The sequence below is a fragment of the Corvus hawaiiensis genome, chromosome 30 (genome assembly GCF_020740725.1).
Source record: "Corvus hawaiiensis isolate bCorHaw1 chromosome 30, bCorHaw1.pri.cur, whole genome shotgun sequence".
Classification (NCBI taxonomy): Eukaryota; Metazoa; Chordata; class Aves; order Passeriformes; family Corvidae; genus Corvus; species Corvus hawaiiensis.
In genome coordinates this window covers 19,401,160-19,417,156 of record NC_063242.1, presented here as the reverse complement: position 1 = coordinate 19,417,156, position 15,997 = coordinate 19,401,160, and the positions used below count along the sequence as shown (strand labels likewise).

Genomic DNA, 15,997 nt, shown 5'->3' with positions numbered 1-15,997 from the left:
CAGGAAATCTACTTTCTCGCCTTTCTGCCATTGGAAATAACCATCACAAAATGTCCCACTGTAATGGAACTAGCTTCTTTTCATTAAACAAGTGCTGCAGGGCTTTGCTGAGATGTGACAGTTTATGGTTCAATGAAAGCTTCTCATGCTGTGTCAACATTTCTAGTACCACTTTCTTTCTTAGTACCTTGCAATGTCCTTTTAGTCTCCTGTGCTTGATCCCTGAGTGTACTGCTCTCAGTTTTTAACCTTGCAGCTTTTCCTGATAGGTCTTCTCTCTTCACAGTCTGATAATAGAAGCATGGTACTGTAAGATTGCTGATAATTACATTAAAATTTTAAGAGTAAAAAAGAGAGCCCAATCCAATTTAAAGAACGCCCAACTCTACACAGGCAGAGATCTCATGTGAAGAACATCACCTTTAGTAACAACTATCAAGGGTAATTTAAGCATACTACAACCTTGGTCTTTAGCAAACTTCAGATGGATTTTAGGGCATTAGGAGGAAATTACTAGAATACACCTGTTAGATGTTATAAGTCTGCTGAAGAGCTTGTGGGTGTTAGTAGTGCAGAGTAAAAGAGTAAAATCACCTGCAGTGATTACCAGGGTTGCCTTGTACAATCTCTTTATTTTGCACTGAAAGCAACAGTCAATATTCATACGGGCAGTCCCAAAAGAAAGGCAGTAATTGGCCTGGTTAGTGCCAAGCCAAGACTAATTCATCAACATGCAGAATAGCAACTCATATAAAGGTCCCAGAAAAATAAAGCATGTCAAGACACACAGGTGTTTGATTTTGGGGCCACTGCGATAGTTAAAGAAAATAAAAATCCGGTTGTAACAACTTTACCATCATCTGGCCACTTACTGACACTTACCGATAAAGCTGAGTCAGCTGCTTTCCCAGCTTTGTTGGCTGCCTCCTCTGCTGCCTTGATGGCACCAATGATATTGTCATAGACAGTAGAAGCTTCCACAGCACAGCCTACCAGCTCATCCTTCCTGGCACTGTTCTTTATCCTGTGGGAAACAGGGAGAAAAATGCAGCCTTCTTCCAAGGCTGCGAGATGTATTCCGAACAGATCTGAACTCACAATTTTCTAAGTAGCACCAATACAGAAGATGTTTTTCAATTAGATCTGTAACTTCATGCTGCAAAAATAGCAAACTTGGAGGCAGACCCAACACGGAAAGACTCTTCAGATGACAGGATAAGTTTAGGCATGTGGAAAAGCTGTGGTACTCCAAAGCAGCCTTTAAATGATTAAGATAGAAAGAATTCACCAAAGCACGTGGTCAACAATAAGGCACCTCAATCACAGCCCTCCAAATACAATTCAGTTAAGAGGAATTCAGAGAACTGTAGGTTTCACATCATCTCTGGCTGCTCCAGCACCCTGATGAATCACAAGATGGAGCAACTACAAGACCTTTTGTGTTTTCCCCAAGAACCAGCACAGCAGCTCTGGAATCAGAAACAGACAAAATCTCTTCTATCCACTCCCTGTGAACTATTCAATTGTCTAGTATGAGCTGCCTTGTATTTGTGAGAACAGTGCCTTCTTAACTGAAAAAAATCACACTGAAAACTAACAAAAAAAGTAATAAAAATATGGGGTTTTAATCAAGAATTTTCCAGCCAAGTTAGGTATTTTGGAATTAACTTTTTGAGACTTTCTAGTTGGTGTAATGACAAAAAGCAAACAATATGCACAGGCAAAAATAAATCAGGATTTCACCTTTTTTTTTTCCATTTTGTTCTGATGTACCACAGAAGGCTTCCAAAACCTCTCTCATAATTCAGTGTAAAGTACAAATAATGGAGAGAGAAACACTTGATTCCTATCAAGTTTATAATATTTTTGCCTTTCTCGAAGATTCCTTGAAGGATGAGAAAACTAAAGGAGGTCTTTTCCTCCATACTGCTAAGCAGGTGTGCCTGAAGACTGCCAGGACAGCATTTATTCCAATTATTTTCCTCTATTCTTTGATATCATAAAAGCATCCTTGAGTATGAGTACCTGAAATAACTCTACCAAAAAAATATGCTAAACATCCTCCCACTCTGTACATGAGGATTTTCTCTTGTTAGTAAGATGTTAATGAAGTGTTAGTACTGTACTATGAAATGGTAATACGGGAGTTCACGCTTCTGGGGGTAAAAAACCAGGAAAAATATGGGAAGATCTGGTTTTTGGAGAAAAAGAAAACTTCTGTACATTGTGAAGAAGCAGAAAGAAACCAACTTAATTTCTCTAGCTTTGCGAATGGTTATAAAAGCACGTGAAGCTACAGACAGACCATTACAACCACAGATGCTCTGTACAAAAATTACTCATTTACAGAAATGGCAACATACTCTTCCAGTTGCTTTGCCAAATCTTGCAAAGATCTGGCGTGTTCCTCGGCCCTCACCACCAGTGGTTCTTTGCTTGCTGAGGAGAGATTTGCCACTTTTTCATTCATATCCTTCCTTGCACCATCCAGTTGAGCAGCCAGGCTTTCATATTCCTACAGTTTTAAAAGGATATAATTTTATTTTTATTTGTACATATTTGATTTTGTCCATGTCTACTTCAGTGTTACACATACCTTGCACCTGAGGAGATCAAAGGGAAAAACATTCCCTTCCAACTTATTCTGCAGGTTACCGGAAACAAGTGGCAGTCATTACATTGTGCTTCCAGACCCATTACATAAAAGCTGAGTCAGATCAAAGACCCTTCTAGCCTAGTATCTTGCCTCTGACGGTGGCTAAAAGCAATTAGCCAGAAAGAAATACAAAAATAGCACAATTGCTTATGGTACTTCTCACAGATGTTCTCCCAAATTCTGGTATCTGCAGCTCAGTGTCTTCCTCAGACACATTGCAACCCTCAAACAAGCTTCTCTTACAGAAACCTGTGCAGGAAGGCTCCTTTTGCATCCAGGATGGGCCATGAGATCCTTTCTTTCTTGACTGGCTCAGATAAGCCTCATCTCCAACAAGATATTGGGGTTTTTAACCCTCTCTTAAGGTGGTTAACTTTTTACCTCTTTGCTCTCTTGCAATAATCCAAGTAGACTCTTGGCTTCTGTCAGGGAAGATCGGGCAGAGCTCAGAATATTCAAGACACCATTCTGTTCCACATTTATCTCCTCAATCCGTTTCTGAGGAAAAATGAAAAGTTGAACAACATGTGATTGAGTTAAGAAAAGGGGCAGGAAAAACCTTATCTTGAAACCAAAATTTAAAAAAAAAAAACAAAACAAAACAACAAACCCAAACCTAATCTAGCTGGCAGTAGGATCTACCAAAGGTACAGTCACATTTTTTTTTTTAAAATACGGACATGAGTGTGCTAAACCAGTGATGCATTCCAGCAAAACCACAATTAAAAGAATGTGTTCTGCAGCACTTATTCCTTGTACTATTTTACCAGCTCTAAAAATCAAACACTGCTCAGTAATAACAGCTGGTCTTTGTCCTGATGAGACCTCAGAATCTGTTCTGTAGAACATTAATCCCAAATAATTTAACAGTATTGCACACATTTTTGCTCCTATCTTTCATGGTTGTTAAAGCTAAATACTTTAAAGAATTTACTATGAAAATTACATCAGCATCAGGAATTTGGTCTAGAAAAGGAAACAAAAACACTAGTGGCAGCTGAAGAGAAGTGGTAAGAAGAGCACTTTTCTGCTCTCATCCTTCCTTCCCTGCTCTCATCAGAGCTGTGTCTGTGTCATGCTGTTCTGGTCACACAAAGAGGCCATAAGCAGCAGTACACTACTGTGGATACAAAAATGCTGCTAGCAAGGATTTTCTTGCTATTTTCTAAGTCCGTGAGAGACTTTTCTCTCTCACAGAAGAGGTAGCAGAGTTCTGTAAACAACCAAACATCTGCAGCCTTGAGAAGTCTTCTTTATGATATAGTAGAAAAATATTTTGACAATGGATGTTTTAGGATTTTAGCCAATCACCCCAAGGGGTGGCTGATCCTTGTCCAATTAGACTATGAAGAAGAGTTTGTAAAATAATTAAATAAATCAACCTTGCTGCACAATTCCTGCCTGCTGGATCTTCTCTCCTCCTCCCTACAGCTGAGGGACACAGTAATATACCTTAGGGCATTATTTTTTGTAATACACTACATTTATACCTGTCCATACACATAGCAGAAGATGGAAAGAGATCCTGAAGAAAGTCTAAAGAATTAGGGCTGCTTGGCTTTGCGAGGTCAAAAGCAGCAACCAAAACCACTTCTTATCTTCTGAGGTTTAACTTTTTTCTCCTGAACCCAAACATTACCTTAATGTCTTCTAACAGAACTGCATTATCTCTGTTTAAGCCTGCAGCCTCCTTGATTTGTCCCGTCGCATCATTCAGAGCTTCACGAAGGTCAGTGATTTTGGATTCATACTCATTCAGTGCATCCCTCACAGCTTTAATAAGCCCATTATTTTCTTGGTGGTACTTTTGTAGTTCATTCTTAACACGTGTCAGTACTGCAGTATCAGGACCAGAAAGAAAAGTTTTGTTCAGAGAAGAAGGGAACCAGAACGAACTTAGTTAAAAAGGGCTTGACATTTAGGATTCTGAAGATGTACTTGTGTGAACTGAGCATCTTCTGCAGTGCTAATTCCAATGCTGCTATAGCAAAGGTACTATTCAACATCTCACTGGATCAAATCTGCTCACTAGTTTGCGGCTGAAGACACAGAGCACAGATAAATGTTCTCTAAATTAAGTAAGGATGAGGCTGATCTGAAAATACTAATTTTCTTTTTTATATGGAAATAACATAATTTCATCAACAATTTCATCTACAACGTAGACATCTACAACTGTGCTGGTTATCAAAGCCTCCTCTGTAATCAGTGGAGAGATATGGGCACTTTTAATTTCAAAGAACATAGGAACACAAAAGATGTCAAATTAACCACACTCTTAAGCATGTCCACTTCACTGCCGACAAAACAGGATACAGAAGAGTCACTCAGAGGTAGGTATCAAGGTTCAAGGTTGATGGAAATTGACTGTCACTCATATGGTCCTTCATATTCCTCTACTATGCCTCTGGTTAGGAGATAAGCCTTTTCTTGATGTCTCTGCTGTCTGGAATCAAGTTTCTGAATGTCCCAATCCAAAACACATGCAGAGAACATGACAGGGAGTACAACTAGTGCAACTAGAACTCCTGAACCTCCTCGTCCTTGTATGATCTGGTCCTTGGACTACTCTAGTGGCTTCTCAAAAATCTATTGTTACATTAAACATGCAATTCCTCTAAAATAACTCTATGTACCACTGCCCATCTCTTACAATACACAGAAGTATTGCATAGGTGTATAAGGATTGCCTACATCTTTATTTTACTGAGATTGATGTAGTTACAAAAAGAGGATCTACTGGGTTCCTTCCCCAGCTCAACCCATTTTCATCTATAACAACTAAAAATGCCTTTAAATCCCCTCCAGAACTACCACTTTCCTGTTGACTAACAACAGCTACACATCTCAGAGATACACTGCAAAAAGCCCCTCCCTCCACTCCAACCCAGTCAATAATGCTTCAGATTTAAGACTGATCTTTCTAGAAAGTCTGAAGCTGAGAGAACAAGCACTTACACTGCTGAGCTTCCGTTCTCTCCTTCTCTGCCTCAGCTTGAAGTTGGCTGAAGTTGCGGTTTCGCATCTCTGCCATCATGCGATGAGCTTCGGCCAGTTCTTCAGAGGCATCTCCCAGGGGCAGGTTGTTACCTCCTCCATTTGTACCAGCTATCTGTTCCAAGAGCACTGAAAAAAACCACTCTCAAAGTTAAAAAGAGGATGTGCTTAAACCTATTCAAAATGCTCCAATGATGGGGCCAACCTCTTTTCTGAGATGGATCTGCTTCATTAACAAATTCAGCAATAGGCAAGTCTTATTTTTTCCTTAATGAAGCAAATCCATTTTGCATTAATTCTATTAGGACGAAAAGTATCCCATGTCACACAACCAGAGATAGTAAGACAGCATTGGCCTTGGAATTTGTCCCAAATGACCAAGTTCACAGCAATAATTTTAAACTTCTAACTTTAAAGAGCCCATGATAACAACCCAGAACAAAGTTAGACTTGAGTCAGGATAGTCAAATTTGTTGCTCAAAATGTCCCTGTAGTGAAACTTCTCTGTCCCTTTTCACTTCATAGGGAACACAGGGTCCTAAACTAACATTACATACTAGATTTCTAATAGGAAGAGTGAATTCTACAGCTATAACAAAATTCTGATTTATGAAGTTGTTTTCTAAGAAAACCTCTTATGCTTAATTAAGAATATTGTAAATAAACCGAAAGGATGCTCTAAATCAAAACATGAGTTAGGAATTATTTTTTACCTTGTATATTGTTGACCACTATTTGTATTTGTGAAACCAAATCCTTTCCTTTCTGCTGAGTTTGGCCAAAATTATTAAATAATCTCTCAGCTGCTTTGTAGTTCATTTCAGCCTAGCAAGGAAAAAAAATTATTAGATTGAAAGTATCTGGATACAGCATGCTAATACATAGTCAGGAGATGTGAATTTTTAAATAGATTTGGTAAGTCACCTTTTCCTGGAGAGCATTTAAATCACGATCTAGTTTAAGGAATTCTGTCTCCAATTCGTCTACCTTTGAACCTTGATTATGAACAACAGAACGGTAGTTGTTCAATAAGACCTGAAAAGAAAGGAAAAAAACAATCTAATGCATCACCCATTGCACAGCAGAGAAAAAGTAAAAACTTCACTGGATTAAATCTTTATCCAAGGTAAATAAAAGCAGAATTACTGATATGAAAACTGACCAATTCCTTCCCTGAGGTTTTTATGTGTGAGTATAGCAACCGCTATTCCAACCAAAGAACATTTTTTTAGAATCAATTTTGGTAATGGCAACTGGAATGTTGGGGGGTTTCAGTAATGCAGAGACATGAAGTGCTTGAAAAAGACATAGCTAGAGGGAAACCTCTGAGATATAACTTCCAAGGTGAGCAGGCCTCACAAAAAGCAGAGATACTGATTCTGTTTCAGAGCACGACATGGGAACCACAGCTACATTCTAACAGGTGAAGCCCAGTGCTGCCAGCATCTGGTATTTGGAATCCAGGGTTGATGTATGTCTCCTGACAAAACTGACAAAACTATGGCAGAAGTTTCTGAGTTCATTGCCTATCCACTCAATCTGAAATCTACTTTTCTGTTTCTGTATGCCTACCTTTAAGTCCTTGATGCGTGTTTCCAGGTCTCTCATCTGCTCCAGGGTGTGGGTACTTGCATGGACACTTTGCAGCTGAGACTTGATGAGCTGAAGCTCGTCACCTATTGTGCTCAAATCCTTCAGCAGTGTAATCACACAGCTATCACAAGCTGGAGAGAGCAATGGAAATCAATATGTATCCTTGATATTTAACACAGAGAACATTTCGCTGAGCACATTAATAAGTGACATGCGAATGAAAAGCTTTGAAGCTTGTCACCTGGTGTTGCCTAAAGAACAAAGGCAAAAATAAAGCCTGCAGCATAAAGGAAAGTGACCCAAGTCAGAAGTAAGGAGGAGGTTCCATTTACATCTGACTAAATGAGCACCTCTTTAATCATTTTTCCAAGTATTTGGTTGAATGTTTGCTTTCAAAACATTCATTACAGGATACCTCAGTCCTTTTTTAAACTCTGTCACCCTTAAAAGAGTCACCAGTATGTATTCAGAGCCAGCTGAAAGTAATCCAACTGCAGATCTATTTTATTACTTACCATCACAATCTTCATTGGGATCCACATCTTTTGGTTCATTATTGAAACATTCTGAAATCACAAGGTTATCATTAGTAACCAAAGTCGTCTTATGGAAATACTACTGAATTATTTCCCTCACTTTTCATGTTTGGCAGCCATTAAAACATGATGGTGCCCTTTCATAAATCCATATCCACTGTGAATGAGCTGAAATGCTCAGAAGGCTTAAACATGCCAAAATATTCAACTCCCATTTATGCCTTGCTGAAAGCAACGCCTTTTCCATCCCTCAAAAGAAACCTATTGCAATCCCACAATATATGCTACTTGGGTAGCAGCAGGAGACCCTCTCACACCAAGTCTGCCAAATGTATTGCTAGAATTTGCCTAGAATAACACCACCAGGATTGGATACAAGCTTGTATCGTTAAAGCACTTTACCCAGGACATAAGTTCAAACACCTTTATCTACTTTAGTATCCAGGTTCAAACCACAGGTTCTGATTCCCCAAAGAATGTCTTACCCACAAGAAACTGAGAAATATTTATGACCTTCCTTCATGCCTGTCACAGCTTGCAAGATTAAGGTATTAATCAAGCTTAAGAGAAATCCACTAGTGTGTGCACAGATGGAGGCACTGTACGTAAGACAAGGCACGCAGCTCGGACCACAGACGCAGGTGGTATATAACAAACGCTGCCCTCAGATTTTCCAACAAGCCAGCACAAGTGACTTCCTGTCCAAGGCACTTGTTTGGTTTTTACAAACCCTGTTATAAGAAGCTTAACAGTCTCCAGGTGCATGTGGAGTAACATCCTGGGATCCTAACTTCTAGGAGATAGGAAAGGAACTGGCTCCTAAAAATGCCATCATATAGGACAGGAATCTCCCCATCTTGGTGCCCATGTTCCTTCTACAGACTTGGTCCCAATGCCAACCTCTCATCTCCTCTTGAAAATGAAAAGGGCTGTGCATCTTGGTCAAAGACTGAATTTGATGATCGTGGAAGTCTTTTCCAACCTTAATGATTCTATATCTTTTCCTCTGAAGGAAAAGGATGCACTCAGTATAGGCTGCTGCTGCCAAAGAGTCAACAACAGCTTGCAACTTGTGAGAGGATACAGTGATAAAATTGGACCTGAACTTTAACAGCAGCATGAAACAGCCTGGAACAAACTGCCAAGCTGTGCCATTTCCTTTAGCACTTGCACATTAAGTCATCAGGAGGTTAAACGGGATTGGTAGTGATCGCTGCCACCAAAAGGAGACAAGTCACAAAGAATATATTTTTAAGAGAAGGAAGGAAATTTCTCTGAAATTCAAACATCCGTGCAGTTCTGCTGTTGCGTAATTCAGCTAACACCAGACACATTTCAGCTGTTGCTGTGAAGCACCAATTAAATAGAACTATTATTACAGCTTGTGCACCAACAGTATCAGCCAAGAAATGGTGAAGTGCTGGCCAAGCGCCCAACATCATGCAACAAGAACCTGCCAGAACATGCTGTGCCAATGATCACAGAGGGGTTTATTCCTACTGCACAGAAAGAGACAGCTGATCAGGATAGTTGGAAGAAAACAAACTGGCTTGTTTGTCCTAGCAAACTCTTGCTTCAAAAATAAAGGAATGATAAAACATCAAACACTGCTTGGATCTGTTCCATACAAGGTATAATATAGAGATGTATTACTCCAATGGTGAAACGTGAGATGAGAACAAGCTAATGAAAAATTGCACCAGCTGCCAACAGCAGTTCACATCACTTGCTGTTTTTCTAATTTCTGTGGCCAAGGAAAGACAATGGGTTCCTTGCAGTTACTAGACTGCAGTATGAACAGCAGTGCATTGAAATGAAGAGTAGGGAAATATTTGGAATTATTAGTTGGAAACTTCACTAGCATATGCGGAAGAAAATCTGTCTACAGGGAAGGAAAAGTGAATTTTTATTGGTAATGAAAATATGGGAGAATCAAGGACATTTCAGGAGCAGTGGCCTGTGTTTCTGAATATAAAAGAGTATCCCAAGGGACCAAGGTGAATCAAGGTAAAGACACTCTGAAGAATGTGACATCAGGCCCTTTACTTCAGAATTCTAACAGATAAAGCAAACATATGCCCATGGCATTACATAAGAGCTTACAAGTAGTGAAGTACATATGTGATTGATTCTGGGAAATCATGGATGTCTTAGCTAGCAGAGCAATGTGTAGCAGGATTTATAGAAGAGCCTCCTGAGTCAGGTTCTAACTTCCACTGTAAATGCAGTCAGCTTGGATACCTAAGAAGGCACAGTGCCTGATGCAGACACTGAAGATTTCACTAAACTGTGCCAAATACATTTTAAAAAGGCATATTGAGGATGCTCAGTTTCCTAAATCCATAACAGACTGGCATGATATGATTTAACCATGTCAGCAGAGAAACCATGACATATTTAAAAACACTGCTATGAAAGAAAACCAAAATAAAGTTGGCAGAATTTATGAAGGGAAATACAGGATAAAACAGTTTAGAAGGGTAAACCTGATGACTCAGGACAGCCCTTCTATCACTGTGGTGTTATGTTTTGGGAAATGTTATATTTTGTAAAACATTATCTACAGTTCTTGTAAGTCTAGATCTTTCCTTCACTTCAGTTTATCCAAGTACCTTCCTTCTTTGCTTCCCAAAGAGAAAACAATGCTCCCTTCCATGTTCACAGGCCCTCACATACCTCCAGTCAGGTGGTCACAGCTAGCCAGCTGCCCATTATTATTACAGTTACATTTCTGACAGTAGCCTCCATGTTTTTGTGGATTTCCAAAGTATCCAGGAGCACAGCTAGATAAAGAGAAACAAGTAATTTTTATTAAACAGTTGAAGCTAATTTTGTGAAATATACTTTCCCTTGAGATAAAAACCTAGTTATTCTCCTGAAGAAACTTACAAGAACTTTTGAGTTCGTGTCTTGACTCAGACAGAAGAAATATATTTTTGGTTTACAGTATCCTCTGCACTATGCTAAAAGTATCTTTGTGAGCGCTGCAGAATTTTTTTCTAAAAATAAAAGAACTCCCACAGTGCTCTTGTAGGAATAATTCACTTAATCTGAAAAAGAAACAATGCACACAGATACAGACATACATACACAGAAAATTTGACAAGGCTTAACCAAGCACATCATACCATTCTGGTCTGTCATCCCACCAAAAGCACGTATTAAGGAGGACCACACTGCATCTCACATAGGTGAGATTTCAGCAATGGCACTGAGTGACATCATCACCCTTCTGCTGCGTGATACCCCCTCTTGCCTCCTGCCAGCAAAGCAGTCTGTGTGACTGATCTCTAAGTATTTTAAAGGTAGAATACATTGTTCAGACTGGATAGCTAATATTTCTAGAAGTCACTCTGTGGTAAGACCTATTAGGGTGGTAATGCAGAATCAAAGGGCCATGATGAGCAGCTGAGGTACAGCTAAATCTGGAAAATATCTATAACCTGCAGATTAGACAGGGTCAAAGGCACCAGTCTTGAAGGATAAGACTATGTCCTGCTGCAGGTCCTATGGTCAGATGAGACATCATGACTTACTGGCCTCACATTTCCAAACCAGACAACACCACTCCATTACACTTCAGGTCTCTCTGAATTTGCAACTAAGTGAAATTGGTTCCTCTGGCTACCTGAAACTGCCATGCTGTTCCTCTCTTGACTTGCCAAACTGCTGCAATGCTCCAGCAAAAGAGATGGCTTCAGCTTGGTGTGTGTAAGCTCTGACTGTGGAGCATATCAGAATGATATGGGATGAAGGGTATGGTGCTAAATGTTACGTAGCTCCTGTTGGATAAGACCACTGAGGCACCATTGTGTACACTGGAGGAAGGGGGAAAATGTTTTTAACTTGGAAAGGGGTGAAATAAGCGGGAGTCATTATTACCAGGGTGCAGGATAAGACAAGGCATAGGGCACTTGGGCAAAGAGGCAGACACCTCTTTTTGGTAAAGATGGTGCAGTCAGTAGTCCGTGGAGAATTGCTTTCATTTCTTCAGGGAGCACTGGGTTTGTGACTGGAATTGCACTACAGCAACACTCTTTAGCAGCTGTTCATATAAATAGCTACTCCTTAGGTACATGCACATACTGTGCATAGGTGCCTGTCTGTATGTGTCTGTCCCAACACAGACATCCCTCCTTTCATTGTGTCTCCTGGTTTTGAGAAGCAGGTTGCTCACCGTTCACAACGAGCTCCTGTATAGCCTTCTTTGCAGAGACACTGGATTTCTTCACCATTTGCCACGCAGCCAGTTGCAAATCTTTAAGAAGGAGCAAAAATATATGATCAAATAGATTTTACACTCTAGAGGTTCAGTTTAATGACTTTCAGATTAAAAAGTTTTTACACCACCGAATTACTTCTCAGCTAATTTAATTGCCTCTAGATAATTTACTGTGACTAATTCTTTGAAGTTTCATATTTTTTTGTGTCCATTATTTCCTTAGACTAAAAAAATTATCATTTCCTGGCCCTGTGGACTGAGTATAATAGTTCACTACCAAAAGGAATACCTAAAGTAAACCTTAATAGTGATGTCATAAAATAAAGTCTGGGTAGCTGTTTTATCTTAGTTGGCAAGAATCAATAGCCTGTGCTAGACAGCATTTCCTCATGTTTGTACAGCTTTTATTTTCTTCCTTTTTAATGGATGAAAACATTAGAGGATCTTTTTATGTAGCTAATATGTTTAGGGTTTTTTTAACCAAGGCCAAGTAGAGTTGTGCACAATTTTTGGGATCCAAGGATTTAGTTAAAACAATGAATATTTTTCTTTGCTCTTTCAAGCAGACTTGTGTAGATTCAAAGTTCAGTGTTTGTGAAGGAAAAGGCAGGAGGTAAAGCAGGGCCACATTTGCTATTTTCATTTTTAATCTATGAACAGTTGGATAAAGCAAGTCTGTGTATCAAAGACAGAGGTCTGCACTAAGAATTGCTGGAATTTGACTAGATGGAAAACTGTCAACTCCAGTAATGCCAGGTGGGTTGCATTTCCTATGTCAGGAATGGTATGCACCACCCTAATCTGGAGTTATGAAACTGCACAGGTTCATGGTCTCCCTAGATATTGCAGAACTCTGAAAGCAAACAATGACTAAAAACATGTTCAGTCAGCCTCAGGCAAGCACCTGCAGAAGAGGCTGTCAAAACCAGATCTATCAGAGAGTTCTCTGATAAGTGATGAACCTGTCTATTGTCTGATGGTGTAAATCTCTTACTTAAGGTTACTTGGTGTGTGCTAATGCACCTGGCAAATACTATGTGGTGCTTTTAGCAATTTATAGCTTAGGGGTTTGGTTTTGGGTTTTTTGGTTTTCTGGTTTTTTAATTTGATTTTATTTACCATGTTTCAGAACTGACCAATGATGACAATCTGGCTAAATATACCATGCATTAAAAATGCAATTTATTGCCCAATTTTAAAAGCCTGGCAACCTTATTAGATCCAAGGAAGTTTCACTTTTTCACTTTTCATCTCAGTATGTTTGCACTTCAAACAGAGCTTTCACAGGAAAAGCAACCATACCCTTCAGAGCTCCAGATATGTGCTTAAGACCTTAAATGTTTTTATATCATTTTTGTATCTTACTAATTTTTCTGAATTTCTATAAAAGGCTTGTTTCATTGTTGCCTCTTATCACCTAGCCAGAGAAATGGTGTTAAACATCTTACATTCCAGTAAAAAAGAAAGATTCTGGATATGCCCAGTGTAAGGGAAAAGACCTTCACCTCTATTTCTCACTATGAAGGAAGTGCTGGTGGTTTTGAAAATAAGCCCACTACTACTGCCTGGGGGTCCCCAAGGCTATGAGCAATGTGCCTCTGAACTTCAGGATCTGAATGAGGATTGGAATACTCAGCTTATTAAAAAAGGCAATGCTGTGAGACAGACCACCAAGCTCTCAGTATGAGAACAGTGAATAAGACCATTATATTCCTACGGTAGCAGAGTTTGAGCTTTGGGGGCTTTTTTCTCTCTCTCTCTTTTTTTTTCCCCCCCCTTTTTTCTTCTTCCCTCCCCTACTTGACTCTCCTTACAAGCTTTTACTGTACCTGTTTGTATAGGGGCAAGGGCACTCCCGGCAGGAACCCTGAGTGGCATCTCCAAAATAACCATCTTTACAGTGCTCACATTTCTCCCCAGCAGTATTATACTGACAGTCCTTGAAAAGAAAACAAGCAGGACAGTTAGAAGTGCTTTATCACTCAATATGGCTTTACTGTTATTTAAAAAAATGCAGCTAATTTGCTCAGAGAGTATGTTCTTTTCCTTCCACATAATCCAGCCTTTATTGCCAAACTGCCTTCACAACCAGGATAGAGCAGTTTCAGTCAGTTTTCTAACTGTAGAAAGCCCAATTTCCTCCCTCTTGTGGAAAAGCAACAGATAAACAAGTTGAATTCAACATATTTTTAAAGAAACTCAATCAGATGCATAATTAGTAAAGGAGCATACCATTAATGCACTCTGTCCTGATATTACAATTAAAAAATCACTACGTTTATATAAAACTTCAAATTTTGCATCTTAACACTAATTAGAAAGCAGATACAATCTAAAAGCATGCAATCAAGTCCAAATAAATTCCTTTAAAAAACTCATTAAATAAATACAAAAATTGTTTCTCTTAGTAGATTCAGATCAGAATTGAGTTTCATGTAGTTTTTCCAGTGTATGTGTTACTTGTATCTTTCTGTAGTAACTGGAATAAATGATGGAAAGCAAAAGCTAAGAATACAACTGAAACTGATGCATCTGAGCCACTTTTTCCATGATAAAATTGTTGGGAATTGTATCTTGGTTTAGAAACATCCTTAATTCTAGTGCTAATTGTCATACATTTCTATTTTATGGAGATAGAATGAGGAAGTTGCCTTTGCATTACGTAAAGCATTGCTAATTTAAAATAGAAATTGTTCAAATACATAAGAATCATAAAAATACGTAAGCAGCCATAATAAAAATTCCAAATGACCAACACTCAAGAGGCATTCACACTCCCAAGTTCTGCAACTGTTTGTCTTCTGTGCAACAGACTGATTGAATGTCCCACAGAGCTGAAGGATTACTAACAAAGCAAAAGATGGAAAAAAGAAAGCAGGAAATTGGCTGGAAGTAGTCACTGAGCAAACTGTGCTTCCATTTCAGGGATCTTGATGGCTCAGGGCTATGTTTGAAGACCCTACTACCATGACTGGCAGAAGAGGGCGTTCTCCCCTACAAATGAGAAGCAGTTCTGTCTTTCCCATCGTCTCTAAAACTCTATTCTCCTTCACACTTCCTCACACCAGATTCCCTCAACCACGAGCTCTTCCCTCAGGTAGTAACACTCAATTTGTTTTCATTTTTGGTTAAAGAATTAAATCTGTGGCTCACTGATAAAAGGTTCTGGGAGAGAACAGAAGAAGCTCCAGCTGCCCCATGAGCCATTTGACACCAAGTATCACAAAGGCACTATATTTGCAAAAGAAACCATTTTAAAATGCGGCCTCTACAAAAGCTGGTGCATATGTTCCTGCAAAAATCTAATGGAAAATTCAGACTGTTTCTGAAAAACTACTGTCAATTTTTATAACCCTGAATAAGAAATTCAACTGCAGAAAGAGTAAAAGAGATGTATTTAAAATGTATGTGTTGGGTTCATCTTAGAGTGACCTCCTCCCACCCCCCAAGTTTATATCCTGCCTTTTTGTTTTGTTCATTCTATCTATAGAAACTGAAGCAATTCTGTAATTGCAAAGAAAATTTCAGCTATTTCACATATAAGCCACTCTAAATGTGCCATGCTGCTCCTCTAGCTTCATGGAGCTCCCTAGGCACAGTGCAATGAAGCCAGAGCAGCAACTCCCTCATGGGTCCTCCTTCAAGTATTACAGGGTCAGAGACACCCCTGGAGTCACAGCACCTCCAATCCATCAAGTATGGCAAACCCTAAAGGAAAACTTCCAGCGGACTCCACATGCACCCATATGGTACAAGGAGGTCAGAGCACAGTGTGTTAGGGCCACAGCAGAACCAGTGAGGTTACGTCAAACACATGGGGCTATGTGACATGAAGCAACATGCCATGGGATCAGCAAGTCTTGGCACCATGCTGCTGCTGAGGGAATGTGAGGGAAGGGCAGGGACCATGAGGACACAAAGCCTGATTAATGGCAGAGAGATGCCTTTTGCCCACACATGAGAACCAGGTCCAGCCTCCTCCACCTCCTCCTG

General features: G+C 39.5%; 1 protein-coding gene across 2 annotated transcripts in view; it reads right to left on the bottom strand.

Annotated features, from left to right (window-relative positions):
• Positions 1-15,997, bottom strand: part of LAMA3 (laminin subunit alpha 3) — a 111,255-nt gene that overhangs the window by 18,116 nt on the left and 77,142 nt on the right. For both annotated transcript variants that reach the window (XM_048289411.1, XM_048289413.1), the window contains exons 41-53: positions 13,834-13,943; positions 11,960-12,040; positions 10,459-10,565; positions 7,762-7,812; positions 7,226-7,377; positions 6,578-6,688; positions 6,367-6,478; positions 5,615-5,782; positions 4,296-4,492; positions 3,038-3,154; positions 2,364-2,515; positions 883-1,024; positions 188-287 (exon numbers count right to left, since the gene is read on the bottom strand). In XM_048289411.1, coding sequence (XP_048145368.1) covers positions 188-287; positions 883-1,024; positions 2,364-2,515; positions 3,038-3,154; positions 4,296-4,492; positions 5,615-5,782; positions 6,367-6,478; positions 6,578-6,688; positions 7,226-7,377; positions 7,762-7,812; positions 10,459-10,565; positions 11,960-12,040; positions 13,834-13,943 — 1,600 coding nt within the window. The remainder of the gene's footprint in view (positions 1-187; positions 288-882; positions 1,025-2,363; positions 2,516-3,037; positions 3,155-4,295; positions 4,493-5,614; positions 5,783-6,366; positions 6,479-6,577; positions 6,689-7,225; positions 7,378-7,761; positions 7,813-10,458; positions 10,566-11,959; positions 12,041-13,833; positions 13,944-15,997) is intronic.